This window comes from Capricornis sumatraensis, chromosome 19 (genome assembly GCF_032405125.1).
Source record: "Capricornis sumatraensis isolate serow.1 chromosome 19, serow.2, whole genome shotgun sequence".
Classification (NCBI taxonomy): domain Eukaryota; kingdom Metazoa; phylum Chordata; class Mammalia; order Artiodactyla; family Bovidae; genus Capricornis; species Capricornis sumatraensis.
The window spans coordinates 34,789,479-34,813,649 of NC_091087.1; the positions used below are offsets into that span (position 1 = coordinate 34,789,479).

Genomic DNA, 24,171 nt, shown 5'->3' on the forward strand with positions numbered 1-24,171 from the left:
TTCAAATCAGTCAGCTCTTTGCATCAGATGGCTAAAATACTGGAGCTTCAGCTTCAACATCAGTCCTTCCAATGAACACCCAAGACTGATCTCCTTTAGGATGGACTGGTTGGATCTCCTTGCAGTCCAAGGGACTCTCAAGAGTCTTCTCCAACACCACAGTTCAAAAACATCAATTCTTCAGCGCTTAGTTTTCTTTATAGTCCAACTCTCACATCCATACATGACTACTGAAAAAACCATAACCTTGACTAGACAGACCTTTGTTGGCAAAGTACTGTCTCTGCTTTTGCATATGCTATCTAGGTTGGTCATAACTTTCCTTCTAAGGAGTAAGCATCTTTTAATTTCATGGCTGCAATCACCATCTGTAGTGATTTTGGAGCCCCCAAAAATAAAGTCAGCTACTGTTTCCCCATCTATTTGCCATGAATTGATGGGACCGGATGCCATGATCTTAGCTTTCTGAATGTTGAGCTTTAAGCCAACTTTTTCACTCTCCTCTTTCACTTTCATCAAGAGGCTCTTTAGTTCTTCACTTTCTGCTATAAGGATATCTGCACTCAAGGGCTGGCTGATAAACTTTCAGTAATTGTGTTGTTGTTACATATAGCCATTATGTTAAATTATGTAATCTCATTATATTAAACTATTAGCACAAAAACTACATTTACAAACTACATTTTAATGTAAAAAATATGCAAACTCACCATTCCCTATTACCTATCAATACATTTATTCTTTTACCTTTTTTAATTGAAGTATAGTTGATTTACAATATTTCAGGTGAACAGCAAAGTGATTTATAGATAGATATATGTGTGTGCGTAGGGTATCTCAAGATATTGAATATAGTTCCCTGTGCTACAAAGTAGGTCCTTGTTGATCTACTATTCTTTTGCTCTTGATGAGATGGGGTGCGTTCAGTTCAAGGTGGTATGGCCCTGGACTCCTGTGCCCCTGAGGTTTTGGCATCTCTTGCATCCGGCAGCAAACAGCATCTCTTCCAGGAACCTCAGCACACGCTTGCTGGCCAAGTGGAGTCTTCGCCCGTCTCCTCCCAGGAGGCGGCTTCCTTGGTCAACGAATGCTCCGAGAACAGCAACTTGCCCACCTTCCCGCCCGCCGCCTCCACCAGGTTGTGAAAGGCAGGAGGTGGGGAATCTGGGCAGACCTCCTCTGGCTCAGCCCCTCAGAACCGCTGGATGCCTTTAAGGTGAGAGGGAAGACCGATTGATTGCTCGAACCTCCTCTGGCCTAGTCTGTGACGGCCGAGCCCTCGGGAATCGTCTGGGAATGCCTGGCGCGCGTAGCCCGTAGGAGGCGCGGAGCTGTCGGGCCGGGGTTGTGGGCTCTGAGAGGAGAGCTGGCTGCTGGCGCCTGCAGGGCCAGAAGAGCGAGTTGGGGGGGACAGAAGGAAGGGAGGGAGAAGGGCGGCCTGGGTGGCGGCGCAGCCCCAGGTGCACCTCCCAGGTGCGTATCCCAGGTGTGCACACGATCCCAGGGGAGGGCTGGCCTGGCAGAGCTTTAGCCTCAGGAGGTTCGGCGGCCAGAGCTGCGGGATCGCCGGGAGGCGGGGCCGGGGGTGGACAGATGTCCGCGACTCCCGGAGGCGCTTCTCAGTAAAGGCCTGTGCGGGCGGGATGGGCGTTCTCTGCCCGGGAGAAGTTCCTCGTGCAGCGGTTTTAAACGAAGACCTCGCGTAGTCAGATGTCCCTTTTTAGGGTGGCTGATTCAGATCTTACAGAAGAGTCTTAGAACTTATCCCCGCGGCTGAGGGACACCCTGGTGTCGCGTGGACAGCCGGAGGATGGCCTTGGGCTTTTCTTTCCAAGGCCAGGGTCTATTCAGGGCCCCATCCCGTGAGATACTATCGTTGATCGTTTCCCGCCTCTGTTGTTGAATTCATAAAGATGTAATTAATCCACGTTTTGTTTCATAGGAAGAAGAAACTAAATGAATAACATGAAGTCCAATAGGATCCCATTTTTTATGATTTCGAACCAGGGAAGTAAAAGTAAACCACTGGTATCTTTCCCAGGTCTTACCCTGTGTTTTACTACTTAAAACAACACCCAATTTTGCTTTTTTTTTTTTCTCTTCTTGGCTGCCCATTGGGGCATGCAGGGGCTCGCAGTTCCCAGACCAGGGATCAAACTTGGGCCCCTTGCAGTGGAAGTACAGAATCTCAACCACTGGACACCAGGGAAGTCCCCACCCAGCTTTCCTAATAATACTCATGATGTCTGTAGGCAAATCCTCAAAAAAAAGGCCTCGTACAAGTTTATCAAGTAGCAAAACTAAAAAAAATGAATCTAACTCTATTATTTCGTTTTTTAACAATGCACCCCCTGCTAAACTTGCCTGCCCAATTTGTAGTAAGATGGTGCCAAGATATAACCTGAACCGGCATCTTGATGAAATGTGTGCTGACCATGATGACATGACTCCAGGTGGCCCCAGGCACGTTGGCTTAAGTTCAAACGTGCCCACCATAGATTTGACCAGTATTGCCTTAGAAGATATAACGCCAGAGAGGTCATCACCATCAACGATAAATTTAACCCCTGGCCAAAGTGATTCAACAAAAATGGGCAAAAAAAAGCAGACCAGCCCCTACTTTAAAAGTAAAGGTGACTCGGTGTGCAGAAATCAAGACGAGCTGAGACATCATAATGTAAAAGTCATTTCTCTGGGAAGCCTGTCCTCTAAATTGTCCAGAAGATACATAAAGGCTAAAAGATCCTTGAATCAGAATGAGGGGTTCACTTACCAGAGTCTACAGAGGTCCTCATACACAAGGGTTAAGAGCCTGGTTGATCAGCATTTGGAGGTGGAGGGCCAGGATCCACTTTTGGAGAACAGCTCTCAAAAGGAGAATGTGTTTACTGGTGATTCTCAGGAGGAGCTGAGCACCCCAGCACATACAGTGGAAGGCACTAAGGTGGAAGAAGCTGAAGGCCAGACAGCTGCCCAGGAATGTGAGCAATCAACCCTAACCCCTGCCTTCATAGGTGATGCACCTATGTTGTTTTCATCAGATTTAATTCTCGGGCATAGAAAGTCTGCTTCTGGGGACCATGTTACAAAGCAGGAGAGTGTCAAAGGAGTAGATGGTGAAGTTACTGAAAAATGTGAGACAAGTCATTGTGAAGAAGTGAAGATGACTATTGTTTCAAAAGCGACAAATCAGGGCTCACATGGGGAGGCAAAACCTTCAAGTTCTACACTTGGTGCTTCTATACAGACCAACAGCCAAACACTTCCTCCAGAACCTGACAGTGGCTTAGAGGATGAAATCACTCATCAGACGCCTTTGGAGAAGAGGTCAAGCTGTGATGTGTCCTGGGCCACAAGTCCAGAACTGTTGGACCATCCTTACTACCTTCGGAGTTTCCTGGTGGTGCTGAAAGCTGTGTTCGAGAATGAAGAAGACAGGATGCTCTTTGATGAACACGAGAAGGGCATTGTAACTAAGTTTCATCAGTTATCAGGTATTTTGAGCCTGTTTGCTTTCGAGGCTTTATTTGCCATTTGCTGCCCTGAGTTGGTCTGGGATGTGATGGGCAGAAACCTGATGACCCCGAGGAGTCAGTGGTTTGGGGAGCCCCCTGGGAGTACTCAGGGGAATCAGAGCCAGTGATGGTGTTCAGCTGAACAATGATGTGCCTTTAAAAAGAGATAAAATTTGGGGCCAAGTGATGCCTGCTTCTGCACTGTCATCCTTATAAACTGTACTTTGCTTGTAATGAAAGCAGTTGTTTGTCCTTTTTATGTTTATTTGATGGTTGTAAAACAGCCTTTCCCAGATTAGGGGAAAAAAACTGTGACTTAGAAAAGTGTACCTTGCATTTCAGGCATGTAATCAATCTTGCTGTTGTATTTGGTGGATTTGTTGTTTTTACGGGCCATTTCCTCAAAAATGAAAATAAAATACAAGCAAATAAACAAACCAAGGGGTACTGAGGCATATTTTTTTTTCTCCAATAACATTTTAGTTGCCTGAGCTCTGCCTTTTAAAGTAAAGGTGTGCAGGAAATGGAAGCTTTCAAGCTAAATGGGTACATTAATTTTTTTCTTTTTTAAGTTTGTGAATTGGTACATTTAAAAGCATACCTAAATTTCTTGGCAGCCAGCTGTGTGGCCCAAAGCAAATAGCACAGGTTTAGAGCAAGAGCTGCGCACTGCCCCCGCCCCCGCCCCAACCCCATCTCCACCTGCCATCAGCTGCTCACCCAAAGGACCCTGATGGCTATGTGCACAAGTCCCTCTCAAGCACGAAAAGCTTCCTTGGGAGCCATGCTGACCACTAGTAATAGTAGCAGGTCTGACTCCTGGTCCAGTTACAAAAAAGAAATCCTGAACATTACCAATAATGGGTAAGAGAAGGAATTCAGTTTTACGTTCACACAGTGTAACTGTGGCCCTGCCTGTGTGAGTGACACCCCATTGACTCTTGTATCCAGGGTGGTCCCAGATCTTTGGTTGGTGTATGAGCGTTTATTAAAGGAGTTAGTAACCCTAAGCTGTGGTGTGATTGAGAAGTAGGAACAGTCTCCTAGTGTAAGCTCTGCAGATTCTTGCGGGCTGCCCTCCACAGAGAATCATCTTTAGTGTCTGTTGTGAAAATAGCTACTGTGAATCGATCTTGCCTCTTTCAAGAGAAAAGGGAAATAACTGTAGAAAATTTAATAAATAAGGTCATATCATTTTATTTTTCTAAATTTTTGGCCATACCATGCAGCATACAAGATCTTAGATCCCTGACTAAAGATGGAATCAGTGCCTCCTGCATTGGGAGAGCAGAGTCCTAACCACTGGATGGCCAGGGAAGTCCCGAGACCACTCTAGAATTGGAAATTGAAAGATAATTTGGGTAATAGGAAAACTTGAGACCAGGTTAATTAAATAGCTTGGTGGAGATCACTGAGTTAGAGATGGCCATTCTACCAAAGCCAGACTTTTTTTGAAAAATCCTTTTCAGATGATTTTCAGCCTAAAATAGAATATTGCATATGAAACCAAAAGCAGAGAACAGAATAACTGGAACTCTCGGTGAGGGGGCGGGATGTGTCTCTATTGAGGGACTAGAAATGTTGGTTAGAAAGTGGGGAACCTGGATCTTACACTTTTATTTTTTATTATTTTTTAAAGATGTATATATATATATATACACACATATATATTTAAATAGATGGTGTTATTTCTCTGTTTATTTATTTAATTTTGGCTGCACCACACAAGCATGTGGGATCTTAGTTCCCTGACTAGGGACCCTGCAGTGGATGGGCAGATTCATAACAACTGGACCACCAAGGAAGTCCTTTAGGTTTTTAAATGGCTAATAATCATTACCAATTTTGGAACGGTTTATACACTCATGTCATTTAATCTTTTCACAGGCTTTGGGAGGATGGTGTTACTGGCCCCCACTCCCACTTTTCATCACAGAAGAGAAGAGGGAAGCTTAGTTCCAAAGCCTGTCACAAAGGCTTTGTGTCCTCTTGCTCCTCCTGTCCTGCACACAGGCCAAGGAGACATTCCTATGGGACTTTGTATTTGAAATAAGTTCTGTCTTCCAAAGGAAGAAAATGATGTTCTTGGAAGATCAGTTGAGTCAGCCTGTGTGTATTTGTAACACAGCATGTTTTACTCCCTTTGGTTTACAAAGGAAGTGATAGCGTATGTGGTTTTCGAGAAGAAATAGAATGTTTTTCACTGATATCTTAATTTTGTCACAGCCAATGGTCAAAAGTTGTATGTAAGACTTTTTCAACGTAAATTCAGCTGGATTAAGGTGAACAAGCTGGACTATGAAGAGATCTCTGCTGACTTAACCCCCGTGGTTGGAGAGCTGACACAGGCAGGCTTCTTGCAGACAGGTACGGTTCATCCAGGAGAACCAAAGTGGAAACAGGTTGAAGGGAGTTTCTGCAAAATGAGGGTGGTGCTGGTTTCGTGTCATCTCCTGATTGGTGCCTGAGAAATAGTGATTGTGTGTGCATCTTTTAAATTGTTTTGTTTTTGTTTTTGTTTTTTTTAAATTTATTTGGCTGTGTTGGGTCTTTATTGTGGCATGTAAGGTCTTTGTTCCCTGATGAATCAAACCCAGGCCACCTGCACTGGGAGCTCAGAGTTAACCACTGAACCACCAGGAAAATCCCTAAATTGAGTTCTTAATCTTAGGACAACAAATAAACTTTCTTCTTAAAGTATCAATCAAACTGGAAAATAATAAACTTATTTAAAGTACTTTTTTTTTATTTTTTAATATTTCAGAATCTGAGTTGCAGGAGCTCCCTGAGGTGCTGGATCTCCTTTCTGCTCCGGAACTGAAAGCCCTGGCAAAGACCTTCCACCTGGCGAGTGCCCATGGGCAGAAGCAGCAGCTGGTGGATGCGTTCCTCAGATTGGCCAAGCAGCCTTCAGTCTGTACTTGGGGCCGGAACCAGCCTGGCATTGGCGCGGTGATCCTGAAAAGGTTTTGTGGATCTTTTTTTTCAATCATTTTATTTATGTATTTATCAACACCAAAAACATTTTGCATTGGGGTGTGGTCAGTTAACAATGTTATGGTAGTTTCAGGTGAACAGAGAAGGAACTTGTTACAGTAAGAACATTTGAGTTGTTGGTTGGGCTTCCGTGGTGGCTCAGTGGTAAAGAATCTGCCTACAATGCAAGAGACCTGGGTTCCATCCCTGGGTCAGGAAGATCCTCTGGAGAAGGAAATGGCAAATCACTCCAGTATTCATACCTGGAGAATTCCATGGATAGAGAAGCCTGGCAGGCTACAGTCCGTGGGGGTCACAAAGAGCTGGACATGACTGAAGGACTAACACACACACACACACACACACACACACACAGCACATACTAAGGTCTTAAAACGAATGGTACGTGTTTCCAGATTGTGATTGTTTTTGCAATTGCTGCCAGACTGAAAAGGCAGAGAACCTTAATGATCAGGTCTGGATTCTTTCTTGGGTTAGCTTTCATAATTCTTGTCATACCACACTGATTTCTAGGACAAGAAAAACCAAGAGGCAAGAGGATAGGGGCACTGGGCCCTTGGCATATTCTAGTATTTTATTACTCAAGAAAAATGCAGTTTTAACTACTCTCCTTAACAAGAGTTAAACATGAACTATCCAGCCAAATTTTTATTTCAGTAGACTTTTTATTGAAACATAATCTGTCACCAATAATATGCAATTTCTCTTGAGCTGAAACATAAAAATTTACCAAAAGCTGTGGATAGTTTCTTTTGTCCTTATAAAAGTTCCTGAACAGTTTCAGGTTGGGAAAGATCATAAAAATCTCAGAATTTATTTCTTCTGCCTATGTTATGTCTAAAGTATAACTATATCAGCCTTAGTCTGGGAATCTACTTTCCAGAGTTATTGAAAATGAGATGAGATAATGCTTTTGGCAAACGGTTTAAAGCAACATCATTGTTATTTTATATAATGTGTGTGTTTGTGTGTGTGTGTGTGTGTGTGTGTGTGTGTGTGTGTGTAACTTTGAGCTGTTAATGTGCCAAGAGCCCATCCTCATTGAGAAGATACTACAAATATTAATCTTAGTAAAACACAGGAATAAATAAGGCATACATTATTAAGAAAAATGTCACTGTCAACACTTCAAAAAGTTTATACTGTAGATTTTCCAAAAGTATTTAACTAGATTATGTATTTATAGTTAATTGATTTAGGGGTATAAGATCCTCATCGCTGTGGTTAAATGTCTTCTAAGTCGTTAATTTTATTTCTTAACTATTTCATGGTATTCATGTGTGTAATATTTTAAAAGTTAGTGAACACTAAATTAGCTGTTTCTTAGTGTAAGCACTGAGCATGTAGGAACAGAAATGGAAGAATTAAGATGAACATTTTTTTATCACTGACATGAGAATTATAGAAAACTGAGAATCTTAAGACTATTTATATATATATATATAATTTTATTTATTTATTTATTTTTGGCTGTGCTGGGTCTTTGTTGCTGTGCAGACTTCTCTCCAGTTGTGGTGAGCTGCTGCTGCTGCTGCTCAGTTGCTTCAGTCGTGTCCAACTCTGTGCGACCCCATAAGACGGCAGCCCACCAGGCTCTGCCGTCCCTGGGATTCTCCAGGCAAGGACACTGGAGTGGGTTGCCATTTTCTTCTCCAATGCATGAAAGTGAAAAGTGGTCCTCATGTAGATGGTGGTGAGGTGGGAACCCTACCCCTGTGTCTTCGAGACTGTACTGGGGGCATTGATCTCTGGACTCCCCAGGGAGCCAGCTCTGCTTTTGGTTTCATAGCTTCTGGGCTGGTAGGAAGGGTGAGGTCCTCCACTGGACTCCAGCTCTCCCTGGGGGACCTTGACCTCCAGGCATGCCTGGCATCATCTGGAGGCATTCTTGTTGTGACTGAGGTGGGTAGTGGGTGCCACTGACATTTAGTGAGTGGAGGCTAGGGACACAGCTGAGCATCATCTAATGCACAGAATGGGCACCTTGCCCCTACCCCAGCCCCCAGAAAAGAAATCACGGCCCAGATATCAATAGAGAAACCCTGTCGTGCATGGTGCCCAGGTTGTTAGAGCCAGAAAGCCCTGGTTGTGACCTGCTGCCTGACCAAGAGCCTTTGATAATGACATTCTAAATAAATACCTGTGGGGCTTCCCTGGTGGCTCAGTGGTAAAGAATCCATCTGCCAATGTAGGAGATGTGGTTTCAATCCCTGCTCTGGGAGGATCCCACATGCTGCCGGCAACTAAGCCCGTGTGCCACAACTGTGGAGCCTGTGCTCTAGAGCCCAGGAGCTGCAACTACTGAGTCCACTCACCCTAGAGCCTGTGCCCCCCAACAAGAGAAGCCACTGTAATGAGAAGCCTGTGCACCACATCTAGAGAATAGCACCCACTTGCTGCAACTAGAGAAAAGCCTGCACACAGCAACAAAGACCCAGCACCGCCATAAATAAATAAATAAATAAAGTTATTTTAAATAAATAAATATCTGTTAGTTAATCTAAATTGTCACTGGAGTCAAGAATTGAGAGTTGCTAATGTCAAACAGATAACACTTTGAGTTTCTCTGTTATTTCACGTGTTCGGGACCAGCATAAACCTTATCCTGCTCTTTTACTGAGGCAAACACTATGTGAAATCGTCTGCAGGTTTAATTTCATCGAATCTTCACAGTGTTCCAAAGTGGGGCTCTGAGCTCCAGAGAGGTTAACAAATGCTTTAACATCACACAGCTAGAGGCCAGAGGTTTGCTTCAGGCTTGGAATAATGAATGCTGTTTAGCTTGAAATAATCTATGAAATCTGATGTCCAAAGGCTTACAGACCAGCAAGTCTCATCCATAGTGTGTATTTTTCAGAGCTAAAGACGTGGCGGGACGTTCCCTGAGGGTCTCTCGAGGCCCTCGGGCAGTATTTTCCCGGGCCCTGCTGCTCTTCTCATTGAGCGACATGGTGGAAGATGAGGAGGCCGCCTGTGGGGGCCAGGGTCAGCTCTCCACTGTGCTGCTGGTCAACCTGGGCCGCTTGGAGTTCCCCAGGTACACCATCAATCGAAAGACCCCGATCTTCCAGGACAGGGATGATCTCATTAGGTAAGAGAGTGATTGCTCACTATAACATCTGTGTATTTTTAAATTTATGCAGAAGGATCTATTATTGTTTTTTGCCATCCACAAGAGAAACATCTGCTCAAAACCATTTTTTAAGTTTTTGCTTCCTGTTTAGTTTTTTGCTCACTTGTATACTTTTCCAGGACTGTGAGGAGAATGTAGAAATGCAGTTTGATGAAGGTTGCCAAAACCCACTAGTTTTGAGTTAGAGCTACACAGTTTTCCCCTGGTTTATATTCCCAAATAGCTTTGGCAGGGGGAGCATTTTTAAAATATAGACATTTGAGCAAACCTGCCTTGTGAGTATGTTGTTGGCATGAACAAGGCTGAATATCTTCCTGGTAATGATGCTTTAAATAAAGCTAGTAACTAATTTGTGGACCATATACCAGAATCATGCAGCCAATAGAAGTTTTCATGAATCTATATTGATGCATGGATTTAGCCAGTGTTTAGCAAAAGTGGATTTTGATTTTTAAAAAATTGCATAGATGTTGCAGGTTTATGTTTCAAAGTTAGCTGAAATGGCTCCTGATATTTGATTTTAGAAAAGATGTTTAAGTGTTGTCTAGTATGTGCTTTAAAAAATAAGCTATTGAAATGATTGGATCAAAACAGAGTCAGTATAAACTGATTTTAGCCCATTTTGCCAATGGCAACCCACTCCAGTACTCTAGCCTAGAGAATCCCAGGGATGGCAGAGACCGGTGGGCTGTCGTCTATGGGGTCGCACAGAGTCAGACACAACTGAAGCGACTTAGCAGCAGTAGCAGCAGCCTTAGTTATTAGGAAGGTCAATATCTTATTTGTATTCAGTAGGAATAACGTTTTCAGTCAGATCTTCTAATTAGAATGTTTTCTCCAATTCCATTTTTCATTGCCTTAGAGCTGTCCAGTTGAGTATTAAAAGAGAGCTAGATGGAAGCGTGTATGAGAAAATTTTTACACTTAGGGGACTCTGTTTTTCGCTTATTTGACAGTTTCTGCACACAGTGCCAGTGTGTGCTCTTCTCTCAAGGGTGAGTCCAGAGCACAGTGTTACAGAACACTTACAGCACTCAGTGTTACAGAACTATGGGCGCATGTCTTTGTTTTGGTATCTAAAGACATGCTGAGAAGCTGTCTCTCTTCAGTTACATGGGTTCAGAACATTTTAGCATCGCCATCTCCCAGATACTGTCCCTGAAGTTGTTTTTGAAAATCCCAAATAATTCTCTTACCTTGGGCAGTATCCCTTTTTTTTTTTTTTTAAGTGTTTAATTAATTAATTTATTTTTTTTTTAATTTTTTAATTATTTTTTAAATTTTAAAATCTTTAATTCTTACATGTGTTCCCAAACATGAACCCCCCTCCCCTCCCTTGGGCAGTATCCCTCTGGCCATCTCTGACTTAGTGATTAAATGACCAAACCTACACTTCCATATAATCCTGAGATTGGTTACATGTTGTCATAGTTGCTCCAAGATTGTTGAATGGATGAATGAGTGACTGGGCACCGGAGGTCAGGGAGGAAGAGTTGGTCAGTGTTGCATCATGTAATGTGACGTGTGATATGATGGTAAGGTGTGTGTATCTTCATCTTTCTGGCTGGGAGACCTGTATGAATACTTACTTCTAGGCCATTCATGGAGTAATAGTCAAATGATTACTGAGATAAAACGTAACCCTTGTGTTTTCAAAAGCAGATCTGAATGTGTTGGGTGGGATGTGAGGATGTGAGGTTCTGTACGTCAGTGCTCATCCCCCACTGAAACCTGAATGTTGTGGCTTCCCGCCTGTCCCCCCCTCCAGGTACGCGGTGGCCGCGCACACGCTGAATGACATCTCCACGGCGATGGCCAGTGGGGCCTGGGAGCAGGCTAGGGAGCTTGCTCGGTGTGCAAAGCAGGACTGGGATGGACTGAAAGACCACCCGTCCTTGAGGTGAGGTGGTTCTCTGGTGCCTGTGAGGGTTACCGACTGACCTAGTTGTTTTAACTGCTTAAGATCATCTTTTTCATGAGGAACATGCTCCTTTGGTTCTGTGGTGAGGTCATCGTGTGTAGCTGAAATTCCTCCTCGCTTTGCATGGAGTCAAAAGTACCGGGTGAGTAGCAGGGAGTATCTGAAAGTTTGGAGTGATTTTTATACCCCTGGTCCGTCTGTGGCAGACAGTGGCTTGCCACCTGCAGGGGGACTGGCCCCTCTGGGGTTTGGTCAGCTGAATTACAACCATGGGGGAAGCCTGGCCGCAGGACAGAAGCTGTCTTCTGGTGGAAATTCTAGGAGCTGTTGTTTTGAACAAGAAAATGAATCATACCTTAAAAAAAAAAAGAAAATTAAATTGAACATTTACTTCAAGAGTTCAAGTACACAGCACATGATCCTTCATTATTTTTGGTTTAATAAATGTTCAGCGTGTTCCATAGGGTTAAGAAACTTTTTCCTTCCTTAGTACAAAGTGATGAAAAAAATTAGTAGTATTGGATATCTCTTTCAGAAAAACATTTAGGACAAAAGTCTACACAGAAATAATACAAACTTAAAAACCATAGCCAGAAAAATAGCCTTTACTGTTAAGAAAAACAACTGAATATTTTCTCCGTGTTTTGTTTGGGAGTAGACAGAGTGAGGCATTTACTTACAGGCCTTTGTAGGAAGGAGACAACCAGTGTTTACAATGAGTGTTAGCCCATGATGTGCATGGACCCTGGGGGATTGTCTTAAGTAATTGGGCAAATTTGTAAACATTTCTCAGACTAAACAGGAAAACAAATGGTTAAAACAAGTTAATGGATAATTTTCTTGGTTAAAAAAAAAAGATAAGACTTCATGGCCGGGAAGTTGGGTTCCTATAGGACAGAGATCAGTGGCCTCTTGGGTGGAGGCCCACTGGGGCAGCAGTCAGGCTCTGCCAGCGAATGGGTGGGACTGTCCCAGTGCAGGCGTGTTCTCTGACACCAAAATGTGTGTTTCTTGTAATTTTCACATGCCACACAGTTTTTCTCCTTTTGACTTCTTTTAGCCATTTATAAACATGGAAAACACACTGGACTCGTATTAAAATCAGGTGGAGGTCCTGAGTCCGGCCTGGGGGCTGGCATCTGCTGACCTCTGGCTCTCATTTCACATTGCCTTCTGGTGACTTTAAGCAGGTGGCCATGAGAACATAGATTTGTGGTATAAAAAACTGCACATGAGAGGCAGTGTTCAGAATGTATCTTCTTAGGAGAAAGAAATTCAGTCTGCTTTGTCACCTCTTCAGTTCAGTTCAGTCACTCAGCCATGTCTGACTCTTTGCAACCCCATGGACTGCAGCATTCCGGGCTTCCCTGTCCATCACCAACTCCAGGAGCTTGCTCAAACTCATGTCCATTGAGTCGGCGATGCCATCCAACCATCTCATTCTCTGTTGTCCCTTTCTCCTTCTGCCTTCAATCTTGCCCAGCATCAGGGTCTTTTCCACTGAGTCAGTTCTTCCTATCAGGTGGCCAAAGTATTGGAGCTTCAGCTTCAGCATCAGTCCTTCCAATGAATATTCAGGACTTATTTCCTTTAAGATTGACTGGTTGGATCTCCTTGCAGTCCAAGGGACTCTCAAGAGTCTTCTCCAACACCACAGTTCAAAAGCATTGAATCTTCAGCGCTCAGCTTTCTTTATGATCCAACTCTCACACCCACACATGACTGGTAGGAAAACCATAGCTTTGACTAGACAGACCTTTGTTGGGAAAGTATTGTCTCCGCTTTTTAATATGCTGCCTAGGTTGGTCATAGCTTTTCTTCCAAAGAGCAGGTGTCCTTTAATTTCATGGCTGCAGTCACCATCTGCAGTGGTTTCGGAATCCAAGAAAATAGTCTCTCGATGTTTTTCATTGTTTCCCCATCTATTTGCCATGAAGTGATGGAACCAGATGCCATGATCTTCGTTCTTTGAATGTTGAGCTTTAAGCCAACTTTTTCACTCTCCTCTTTCAGTTTCATCAAGAGGTTCTTTAGTTCTTTTTCACTTTCTGCCATAAGGGTAATGTCATCTGTGTATCTGAGGTTATTGATATTTCTCCTGGCAATCTTGATTCCAACTTGTGCTTCATCCAGCCCTGCATTTTGTGTGATGTACTCTGCATATAAGTTAAATAAGCAGGGTGACAATGTACAGGCTTGACGTACACCTTTCACAATTTGGAACCAGTCTGTTGTTCCACATCTGGTTCTAAATGTTACTTCTTGACCTGCATACAGATTTCTCAAGAGGCAGGTAAGGTAGTCTGGTATTCCCATCTCTTAAGAATTTTCCACAGTTTGTTGTGATCTACACAGTCAAAGGCTTTAGTGTAGTCAATGAAGCAAAAGTAGATGTTTTTCTGGAATTCTCTTGCTTTTTCTATGGTCCAACGGATGTTGGCAATTTGATCTCTGGTTCCTCTGCCTTTTCTAAACCACCTCTTAGGATTGTCTTATAGTAAACACACCGAACCAGTAAACTGCTGGTGGATGTCTTCATTTTAGGTACCACGAGAATTTACCACTCTTCCTCCGGTGTTTTACCGTTGGGTGGGTTTACACGAGGATTTTGTCCCGAAACGTTGAAATACTGCAGAGACTTCACCTATACGAGGTGAGTGCACCAGCCCTCTGCCCCTGGTTCTTGACTTCTCCTACCAACCTGGTCTGTAGCCAGACCTGAGCTTCTCTCAGAGACCCCGTGTAATGGGGAGCGTCTCCCCACATCCCTGAGGTGGAAGCCTCGCCTCTGCTCAAGTTCCCAGGACAGCAGTCACGGACAGTCTGGAAGTAACCTACAATCAGGAGTGAGGGCTCTGGTCATGCTCCTGCTCATACTCAGAGCTGTGAGGTTGCCAGGCTCAGCTTCTGCTGTGCAGACAGTTCTGGATTGAAACTCGGCATCTTACAAAGAGGCTATGCTAGAGCAGGGCTTCCTCACCTGGGTCCATGGACCCTGGGCAGCTCCGTGGCACTGGCTTCAACAGAGTCTGTGGGCCTGCAAGTGCATCTCTGGGATTTGTGCATTTTTCTCAGGAGAATCATTAGATTCTTCAAAAAGATTCAGGGACCACAAAAGATGAGCATGAGACATGAGCCATGAACGTGGACCACAAAGTCCGCCTGTTGAGGTGGGGCCTTTGAGTGGAGACACTGCCTTATACCTGTCCAGCCCCCTCCCCAGTTCCTCGCACCCTTGGCCGTGTGGCCAGCTGGGTTCCCAGAAGCATGTGGACCTGCAGCCCAGCTGCTGCTCCTGCCCAGAGCCTGGCCCCGTGTAGCCAGTGCTGCTGACCTGGTGCACAGAGAGTGCCATGCGGTGTCACAGCTGCATCCACATGAGGTGGCAGGGGCCCTGCTGAGAAGTGGAGGTGCCTCTGGAGCTCAGGCCACTCTTGGGGGATGTCCCAGGGCCCCCTCCTGGCATTCCCGGGTCCTGGGACTTATTTTTGAGTAGCAAGGATGTTGATACCCTTCGTCAGTTTTCCTGACAACTCAGTGTAACAGCAGCCTTAGTGTGCAAGAGTCTAATGCATGTTCTTTCTTGTTGCTGCTGCAGGAAGCTGTGAAGGAGCTTGAAAACCTCTTGTCCCAGGACGTGTACTGTCCCGACAGCAGGGGCCGGTGGTGGGACCGGCTGGCCCTTAACTTACACCAGCACCTGAAGCGCCTGGAGCCAGTACGTAGCTTCTAGGGCCACCAATCTTTCTTCAGCTTCACGTACATTTAAACAGTAAAGCAAACTGTTAATACCTTAAGAGTCTAACTGTCATTAGGATGTTGATTTCTTTCTGTCTTTTTAAGTTTATATTTTATATTGGACTATAGTTGATTTAAAGCATTGATTTCTTAAACATCCCTCTTTCTCTGTGTTCTGCCAACCACACAAATAGGAGGGGTATGAGCACAGGGTGACTGTGGGTCAGCAGGTGGATCATGTCGGGAGCTGGAGGGTTAGGTGTCCCCCACCTTCACACAGGTGCGCTCTCTGGTTGGGAAACGGTGATTTTATTCACTCACTGCCCAGGGCCTCCTGGTAGGAAGATGGGTGAAGACGTGGCGCCTGGCTCCACAGGGTGGCCACCATTCCATCTGGGCACTGCCCTCTCTGTCAGGGACTTTGAGTCTGAGAACACTGTCAGCTGCCAGCCACTGTGGCCAGCAGGGCAGGGCCTCGCAAGGCAGCGACAGTGGCCCTCTGTGTGGCTGCCTGTGGTCCCCATCCCTGCCAACCCCATGTCTGCGTCCAGCAGAGGGCACTGGTGCCCTGGGAGCTTTTATTCTTCCAGTGGCAGGTCACATGAATCCGGTGATGGAGGGTTGGAAAAGTTGACTCTGGGCCTGGACAATGACACACTCCATTTACTGCCAGAAACTAAAAGGCACCTTGTCACCTCAAGTGTTTCGAGCCAGGGAAAACTGTCCTTCTCCTGGAGGTGAGCATGGTGCTCCCTGCCCAGCATCAGGAGAGGCCCCCGCTGGCCCCCACCCAGTGTGGACAGAGGGCGTGTGCACACTGCCTCTCTCTCTCCCTGAAATAAAACTTCAGAGGAGTTTATAGACTTACCCATCATTTGGGTCTGCTGAGAGGAGTGTTCTTTAATGCTCAGAGGTTATTTTTGACGTTAATGGAGCGTCCTGGTTTTTTTTAGCCTTTTCCTAGAGGTCTTCCTGGCCGCTCATAATCTGTGACTTTGTCAACATTCCTTCCCTCTGTATGTCAGTTTCTAGAGCAGGCAACGGCCAGCCTAGCAGAGGCTCATGTCCACAGTTGCCCAGCAGCCAGTCTGGCCAGGCCGAGCCCAGGGCTACCCCTCCCTACAGCCAGCCTGGCTCCGTTAGGGCTGCAGAGTGGCCAGCAGGGCCTCATCTCTCTGCTGGATTCCTCTGGGCCGCTACACTCTGATGGTCTGATCTTCACTGACTTCTGGGCTCTTTTGTTGTTGTTGTTACTTTTTATTTATTGTAGTAATTATATATAACAACAAAAAAAAACTTTGCCATTTTAACCATCTCTAGTTCAGTGGCATTAATTATATAGCTGACCCTAGACTAACTCAGAGGTTAGGGGTTCTGACCATCCCCTCACCCCGACATGGTCAAAAATCCACATATAATTTTGCAGTTGGCCTGAGCACCCCTTGGGGCCCCGAGCACCCTACCCCAGGTCCCTATCCCCAGTCTCCTCTGTCTCCTGAGGCAGTGTGTCCACACGTGTGACCAGGACGTGGTGTTGGGAACATGACTGCTTCTGCCCCACACCTTTGCCTCAGGGTCTGTGCTTCATCTATGCGTTGAATGTGTCTGCGTGAGATGTACAGGAATAATGTCCTTGTCCCTGGAGGGCAGCTTTGCCCACCGCTGATTAGCCAAAGGAATGATTAATTAATGATGGGGTTTCCCATCCCATGAAATGGGGGTGCCGCTGTCTGGGCCTTACTGACACTGACAGTGCCATGCTCTCCACAGGCTGTCCAGTGCATCGCTGCAGGGCTGGCGGATCCTCACGTCCGGACAGGCCACCGCTTGGCACTGTACCAAAGAGCCGCGCGCCTGCGGGCCTCTCCCAGCGGCCAGAAGTACATGCACGTCCTCCGCCAGCTCCCAGAGTTCACCGTGGAGGACGTCAGACATGTGCGTGAATATTCTGGGGGCACTGTGGGTGCATTTCAAGGGTTTTTCCTGAACGCAGCCTAAGAGCAGTTTCCCGCACACATTTCTCATAGACTCAGAAAGCCCTCTGGTTTGCTGTGGGCAGTGACCCACCTCTGCTCCGACCTCAGCCTGGCATCGAGGTGTCAAAGAGACCTGGTCAGCAGGGGCTGTGACTCTACCCCTGAGTCAGCAGCTCACAACCCTGCCAGGCCTCCTGCCCGCAGCCCAGTCAGGACCCTGGAGAGCAGCTCGGAATAGCGCTCCTGGGGACCAGGCGATGACCTGCCCACATTCTCACAGACCAGCCCAGTGCTACGCTAAGGACAGGTGGCCTTTCGAGGGCAGAGGAGAGTTTGTCTGGGGCTTCAGGGCTAGAGCAGGAGTAGGGCTAATGGGCTGTTCCTCTTCCCACCCACCCACCCAGGTGACCGTCACAGGCCGGCTGTGCCCGCAGCGTGGATCAGGGAAGTCTGTCTTCGTGCTGGAGGCTGGGGGGGCCACCCCCACCACTGTCCTGTGCTCTGTGGAGGAGCTGGCGCTGGCCCATTATAGACACTGTGGCTTTGACCAGGGTAACTTGGCCATGTGGCCACACTAGGGGGTGTTGTCACTCTATCCTGTCCCTGTGGGAGGCCCTAGAGGGCACAGGAGAGAATTTTATCACTCCAGTTCATCAGGGCCATGTGCTTCCTCGTGGCCAGTGTTCACACCTGCCACCGTGAGAGTGGCGTGTTCTGGTAGGGACATGAGGAGCAAGGGTGGCTGTATTGCTCTTGGAGATCTTGGGTCAGGCAGGTGGACAGGATTGGAGAGGACCACAAGATGCTGCCCATAGCCAGCTGCTCAGAGGTACTGCAGTGTGTGGAGGAGCGCCGGGGTCTCGGGTCGGGGCATCAGGTGTGCCAAAGGGCCAGGAGGGGCCCACTCAGAGAGGCCCCAGCCCTGGGGACCCTGCTTCACTGTTTACACGGCCTGGAACTGGGCTGGGCCTCTCTGAGGTCACCACCCCATCTTGTGGTCTGGATGTGGGGTGGGGATAGGGGGTCTGCACTGGGTGGTCTCTGATGTGGAAGTTTTCTGTAAAACCCCAAGTCTTAAAAACCCCGGCACTATGTGGTGTCCAGGTCGAGGCAGAGGAGTGCTGTGGAAGGAAGCGAATGGGGTCAGAAGGCAAAGGCTCCTGGGCGTTCACCCTCCTCCGTCAGACCTCCTATTTGTTTTTAAACATGTCCCTTAGGTTTTTCCACTCTGAAATATGCATTTGAATTTTGTCATAATTACTAAGACTTTCATCCTTAAGCAAGGCTTCTGTATATAAGCAATCTAATGTTAAGAAAATGAGCAGGGGATGGCACGAAAACAGCCTTTGCCTTTGAATCTAAAATATTTTTGCTAGTTTCTTCCATTTGAGCTGGCAGTAGGATATGGTGGTGTCTTTGGAGAACAGAAGAGATGGATTTTTCTCGTGTGTGCCTTGTCTCAGGGATCCATGGGGAGGGGTCCACCTTCAGTACCCTGTTTGGCCTTCTGCTGTGGGACATCATCTTCATGGACGGGGTGCCGGACGCCTTCAGAAATGCCTATCAGGTAACCCTGGCCGCGTTCAGGCTGCAGAGATTGCACACACACGTGAGTCACTTCCACCCTAGGACCCTGAGGTTGCTGCCCCAGAAACCTGCCCCCAGTTATACTCTTCTGGATCCTAGTGCTAATTTCACTGTAAGAATGGCTTTTAATTTTTAAATCTGATTCATAGAATTTAAAATGTAAGCTACTTTACTGGAATCATTCCTCTTGAAACCTTTAGTGTCAGTGTCTAAAACGGCTTCACCCTGGTGGGGCCCATGTACATTCCTGTGCTTAGTCATACATGTCTGCTAACAGCTCCACTGTGTGGTGCATGTTCAGTCGCTCAGTCCTGTCCAACTCTCTGTGTCCCCATGGACGGTAGCCTGCCATGGAATTTTCCAGGCAAGAATACTGGCGTCTGTTGCCATTCTTTCCTTCAGGGGATCTTCCTGACCCAGGGATCGAACCTGTTTCCTACATTGGCAGGTGGATTCTTTACTACGGCACCACCTGGAAAGTCCAAGAGCTCCACCAGTTTAACCTAAGAACTCTTTTAGCAAATTGTGCTTGTCTTTGCAAATTAGTTCTCTAAAAAACCAGTGTCATAAATTGCTTTTATATCAGATTACCTGGGTGATTTTTATATATCTTTTGAGAAAAAGCCTGAGTCCACTTCATCAGAGTGGCCAGTTTCCAGATTTGATGGGCATTGGCTCCTCTGATGACCCCAGCCTCCCAGGCTTAGTGTGAGCTGGTTCTCCCTGCACACAGGCGGCCCCGCTGGACCTCTGCACAGACAGTTTCTTCGAGAGCAGGGCACCAGCCATGGAAGCCCGGCTGCAGCAGATCCACAGCGCCCCCGAGGAGAGCCTGCGGGCCTGGGTGGCGGCCGCGTGGCAGGCCCAGGAAGGCAGGGTGTCCTCCCTGGTCAGCTGGGATCGCTTCTCTTCTCTGCAGCAAGCCCAGGTGAGAGTCTGCAGGCGGGGTTTGCTCAGGAAGTGCCTCCAATGTGGGTTTCCTTTTGGCAATTGTAACAGAAGACACGTGTGCACACATTCACATATATGTGTGCATGTGTGTATGCACGCACCCATGTGCCTGTGTGTACCTGTTCATGTATATATGCAAGCACACACATACACATGTGCATGTGCATGTGCTTGTCGTACCCCTGCCCACAGGCCTCTGTTCCTGAAGGGACAGTCCCAAGTGTGAACAAGCCCCAGTTATGCCTTCTGCCCATTTGGTTGGCAGCCTCCTTGGCCTGGCCTGTGGCCCCTGGAGGGAAGACACTCTCCCTGTCCTGTGACCAGTGGCCTCCATGGTCCACTGTCGCATCCTAAGTGCTCACCCCAAATCCTCTCTTCTTAGCTGCTCCCTGGATGTTCCCGAACGGGTGAAAGCTTAGTAACTGACCAAGGAGAACGCATCCCCAGAGGCCAGGGTGCCAGCACCAGGGGCAGAAGGGTGCTTGGTGTCCTAGGACCCCATCTTTGCTGAGTGACACTTGGGATCTCCCCCGTCTCACCATTACTGGGTGCTCCAGGGTCTCCATCCCAGGGGAGGGTTGACCATCTCTGTCTCCTGTCCAGGATCTTGTGTCCTGCCTGGGGGGTTCCATCCTCAGTGGCGTGTGCCGGCGCCTGGCCGTGGACTTCCGGCACTGCCGAGGGGGCCTCCCTGACCTGGTTGTGTGGAGCTCCCAGAGTCATCATGTCAAGGTCAGTTGAGCTAGAGCGGAAAGTCATGTTTGTAATTTTATGATCAACTGAAGGCCACAATCCAGGCATTTCTTGCTTGGTGATTGACAAGATTGAATCCCTCAGGAGTTGCTGGACTGAGGGCTAGGATTGTTCGGTGGCTGCTGGTAGAGGCATCCACGGTGCTGACACCTGGGCCTCTCCCCACGTGGCAGCCTATTTCATCCGAGCAAGTGAGGGAGAAGGGCCAGGCTGTAAGCAGGACGGAAGTCAGTCTCTTTTTATAGCTTGGCAGCGACAAACCATTGCTTGTGCTGTGTCCACTATTGGAAGCAGGTCAAGGGCAGGGACTCAGCAGGTGTGAGCACCAAGAGCCTGGGATGGCCGGGGGTGATTTTTCTAAGCTCTGAGAGTGAGCGCCTGCTCACGTGCTGTAGGCTGGCCACCACCCTTTCCTCACCTGATCTCATCCTGCCTGTCACAGGCTGGTGGTTTTCTTAAACTACTGAATTTTGAGATGAAAAATTATGGTACAGGTTCTTTATCAGATACATTTCATTGAGTGTGTGACTTGACTTTTCATTGTCTAAATATTGTATTGAACCGTTGAAGTATTAAGTTTTGATAAAGTCCAGCTCATCTCTTCTCTCTGGGTCATGCTTCTGGTGTCATGTGACACCTCTGACTACAGTTGTGGATTTGGGTATTTTTCCTTTCAGTTTTATCAATGTCTGCTTTATATATATTGTGAAGCTTTATTATTCAACATATAAACTTAGGATTTTCATGTCTCTAAACTTGCTTTTGTTTTTATATTTGAGTTTCTTACATTCTGTAGGCAGCATATATATAGGTCTTACTTTTAATCTAATCTGACAACGTGTGCTCTAGTATTTGGAATATTACATTTAATGTGATTTTATTCATGTTTGGCTTTACACCTTCTATTTCTTTTCTTTCTCAGTTCTTCATTTTGTCTGAGGTCGCATTTTATCCTCTGTTGGCTTGTTAGCTCTCACTCTTCATGTGTTTTAAGTGGTTGGAGTGGTGTTTACAGTGTGTACTTAAACTTATCTACTTTCAAGTGATGTTGTACCAGTCCACATAGAATATAAAGAACCCTACAACAGTATATCTCCTCTCTCAGCCCTTGTGCTGTGTTCATACATTATGCCTCAACATGTTATAAACCCTGTAACACATTATTTTGCTTTCTACAGTGGACTAATGAGCCTTTATAGTTATTCATATAGATACAAATTCTAATGGTTAGTCCTATATATAGATTCAGATTTCCATGTACTATCATTCTCTTCCTGACAGAACTTCCTTTCACATTTCTTGCAATGGCAGTGTGCTAATAATGAATTATTTAGGTTTTATATATTTTAAGACTTTCAATCTTCTTTTTTGAAAGATAGCTTTTCCTAAGCAAAGAACTTTTTTTCAATGCCTTAAAATATTTGTCCACTGTCATCTAGCTTGTATTGTTTCTGGTCAAAGTCTGTAGTGTCTCCCCTCTGGCTTTTGACAATTCTGGCAGATTCCCCCCCGCCCTGCCTTTTTTTTTTTTTTTCTCAAACTTATACGTAATTTGTTTCTTAGAGTCGTGTTCTTTAGGGGTTCACCAAGCTTCTTTTGGTTCACCAACTTCTTTTGGAGTTCACCAAGCTTCTTGGATCTTTGGGTTTATAATTTCCATCAACTTTGAAAATTTTTTTAGCCATTATCCAAATATTTTTTTCTCTCTGTTCTGCCTTTTGGGATCTCTGTTAAGATCTCTCTAACTCCTGTTAGGCTGTGTAAATGCTTTATTAATTAAAAAAAAAAACTTTTGTAGTTCATGTTGGTAGTCTCCATTGCTGTGTTTTGAATTTTGGTGCTCTGTAGTAGACAACACTGACACAGTTCTGGTTCCATGGAGCTGATGTGTGATGAGCAGTTTTATCTTACGATACATACCGTAAACAAGTACACAGGCAGGAGAAGGACCCTCCTAGAAATGAATCTGAGCTGAGCTTTGAGGAGGAAGGTATCAGACATGTGAAAAGCAGGGAGACATGTCCTAGGCAGTGGGACTGGCAAGCATGGGCAAGGGCCCTGCTTGCGCAGGGAAGACACCAGGCCACACAGTTTTGTGGGTCCTGGCAAGGAGCTTGGGTTGAATTGCAGACACAACAAAAAAGTGATTGAGGGGTGTTGAGCAGGAGAGTAACAGTGCTATGTGTGGTGGAAAACTATTTCAGCTGCCATATTACGTATGAATCCATTTCCTAATTCTCTGTGGAGGACAGTCTGATTTCTACAGAATAGGGGACTTTCTCACTGAATTCATATGTACATGTTTAGTTGTTATAGACATCTAAGTACAGCAGTGCAGCTGGACAAGACTTCTAAATAAATGGTCGTTATTGGGAACTGCCACAGCCCACCTGAATAGCCCTTCTGTCTCCCAGCTGGTGGAAGTGAAGGGACCCCACGACCGGCTGTCGCAGAAGCAGATGATCTGGCTGGACGAGCTGCGCCAGCTGGGGGCGGACGTGGAGGTTTGCCATGTGGCTGCAGTCGGGGCCAGGAGCAAGGGTCCCGACTGAGAGCTGAGGGCTCGGAAGCATCTAAGACCATCAGAGCATAGAATGTCACTACGTCCTATTTAATTTTGGTCTTGTTGTTGTCACAATAAACCTGGCACCTTAAGAACTCATCATCTTACAGTGTCTGTATCACGAACCTCAGTGATTGGCTTCAGGACACTTACTGATCCCACACATTAGTAAAGAACTTCCAAAAAGATCAGAACCTTGGTGGCTATTTCAGGAGCTGGATGCATTATGTTATTAAGTTATATTTACAGAAAACTGGAATACTGCAGAACGAGATGATTCACAGCTTTCAGTCTTTTATGAAAGTAGCATACACAATGTTTCTTTCTAAAAAATAGAAACAGGTTCTTGAATTTGTTTTCTGATTTCTCTGATTTCTTTAGGAATTAAGAAACACATTGTCATCAAGTGCCTTGTTATTTCTGTCAACACTTGCTCCAGTTGGGCCTGTATCACCATGGGGAGGGACACTCTCTACCAAAGGCATTTAGCTGTCCCTTTCCGTCTTGACCCTTGGGGATGTCCCCGATGACTGAGGCAGTCTCCCACACTGGCAGAACTCGCTTTAGTGCAAGAACACACTGGCAGAACTCGCTTTAGCACTACTGTGTAGATCCAAGCCCTGGGTCGGGCAGGTCTGTCAGCACCATCCTTCCAGCAGTGCTCACTTTGGGTCTTGGTCACATTCCAGTGATTCTCACAGATTTCAGACTTCTCTGTTGTTATATTTGTTATGGTTTGACTTGCAGAAGGTTCAGATGATGGTTAGTATATTTCAGCAGGAAAGTATTTTAAAATACTTAAAAGGTGTGTACACTTCTTTTAGATATAATGCACATTTAATAGACTATAGTGTACCAGAAGCATCACTTCTACATGTACTCAGAAACCAGAAAATTCACATGACTTGCAGACTGTGATGACACTCACTTTACTGTGGTTATGTGGAACCAACCTGCAGTGTCTCCAAGGTGTGCAGAGCCCTGGGCAGGGTGGGGAGGGTTTGGACACAGGAGGGGACTGATCAGGATTGGGAGGC

General features: G+C 46.1%; 1 protein-coding gene across 1 annotated transcript; it reads left to right on the top strand.

Annotated features, from left to right (window-relative positions):
• Positions 1 to 1,361: 1,361 nt before the first annotated feature.
• FAN1 (FANCD2 and FANCI associated nuclease 1) lies at positions 1,362 to 23,204 on the top strand. The gene is made up of 14 exons (XM_068991163.1): positions 1,362 to 1,473; positions 1,943 to 3,494; positions 5,742 to 5,882; positions 6,280 to 6,481; positions 9,370 to 9,603; positions 11,414 to 11,545; positions 14,111 to 14,219; positions 15,165 to 15,284; positions 17,075 to 17,239; positions 17,685 to 17,832; positions 18,744 to 18,847; positions 19,601 to 19,795; positions 20,422 to 20,550; positions 22,986 to 23,204. Exons 2-14 carry the CDS (start codon positions 2,240 to 2,242, stop codon positions 23,121 to 23,123), a joined length of 3,072 nt encoding a protein of 1,023 aa, XP_068847264.1. The 5' UTR covers positions 1,362 to 1,473; positions 1,943 to 2,239; the 3' UTR covers positions 23,124 to 23,204.
• The last annotated feature ends 967 nt before the right edge of the window (positions 23,205 to 24,171 follow it).

Bases quoted from the DNA above. Each gene is read 5' to 3' on its own strand.
- FAN1 (XM_068991163.1), top strand. From the start codon at position 2,240: ATGATGTCTGTAGGCAAATCCTCAAAAAAAAGGCCTCGTACAAGTTTA. The intron at 14,220-15,164 runs GTGAGTGCACCA...TTGCTGCTGCAG, and splicing joins AGAGACTTCACCTATACGAG to GAAGCTGTGAAGGAGCTTGA. The intron at 20,551-22,985 runs GTCAGTTGAGCT...TCTGTCTCCCAG, and splicing joins CCCAGAGTCATCATGTCAAG to CTGGTGGAAGTGAAGGGACC.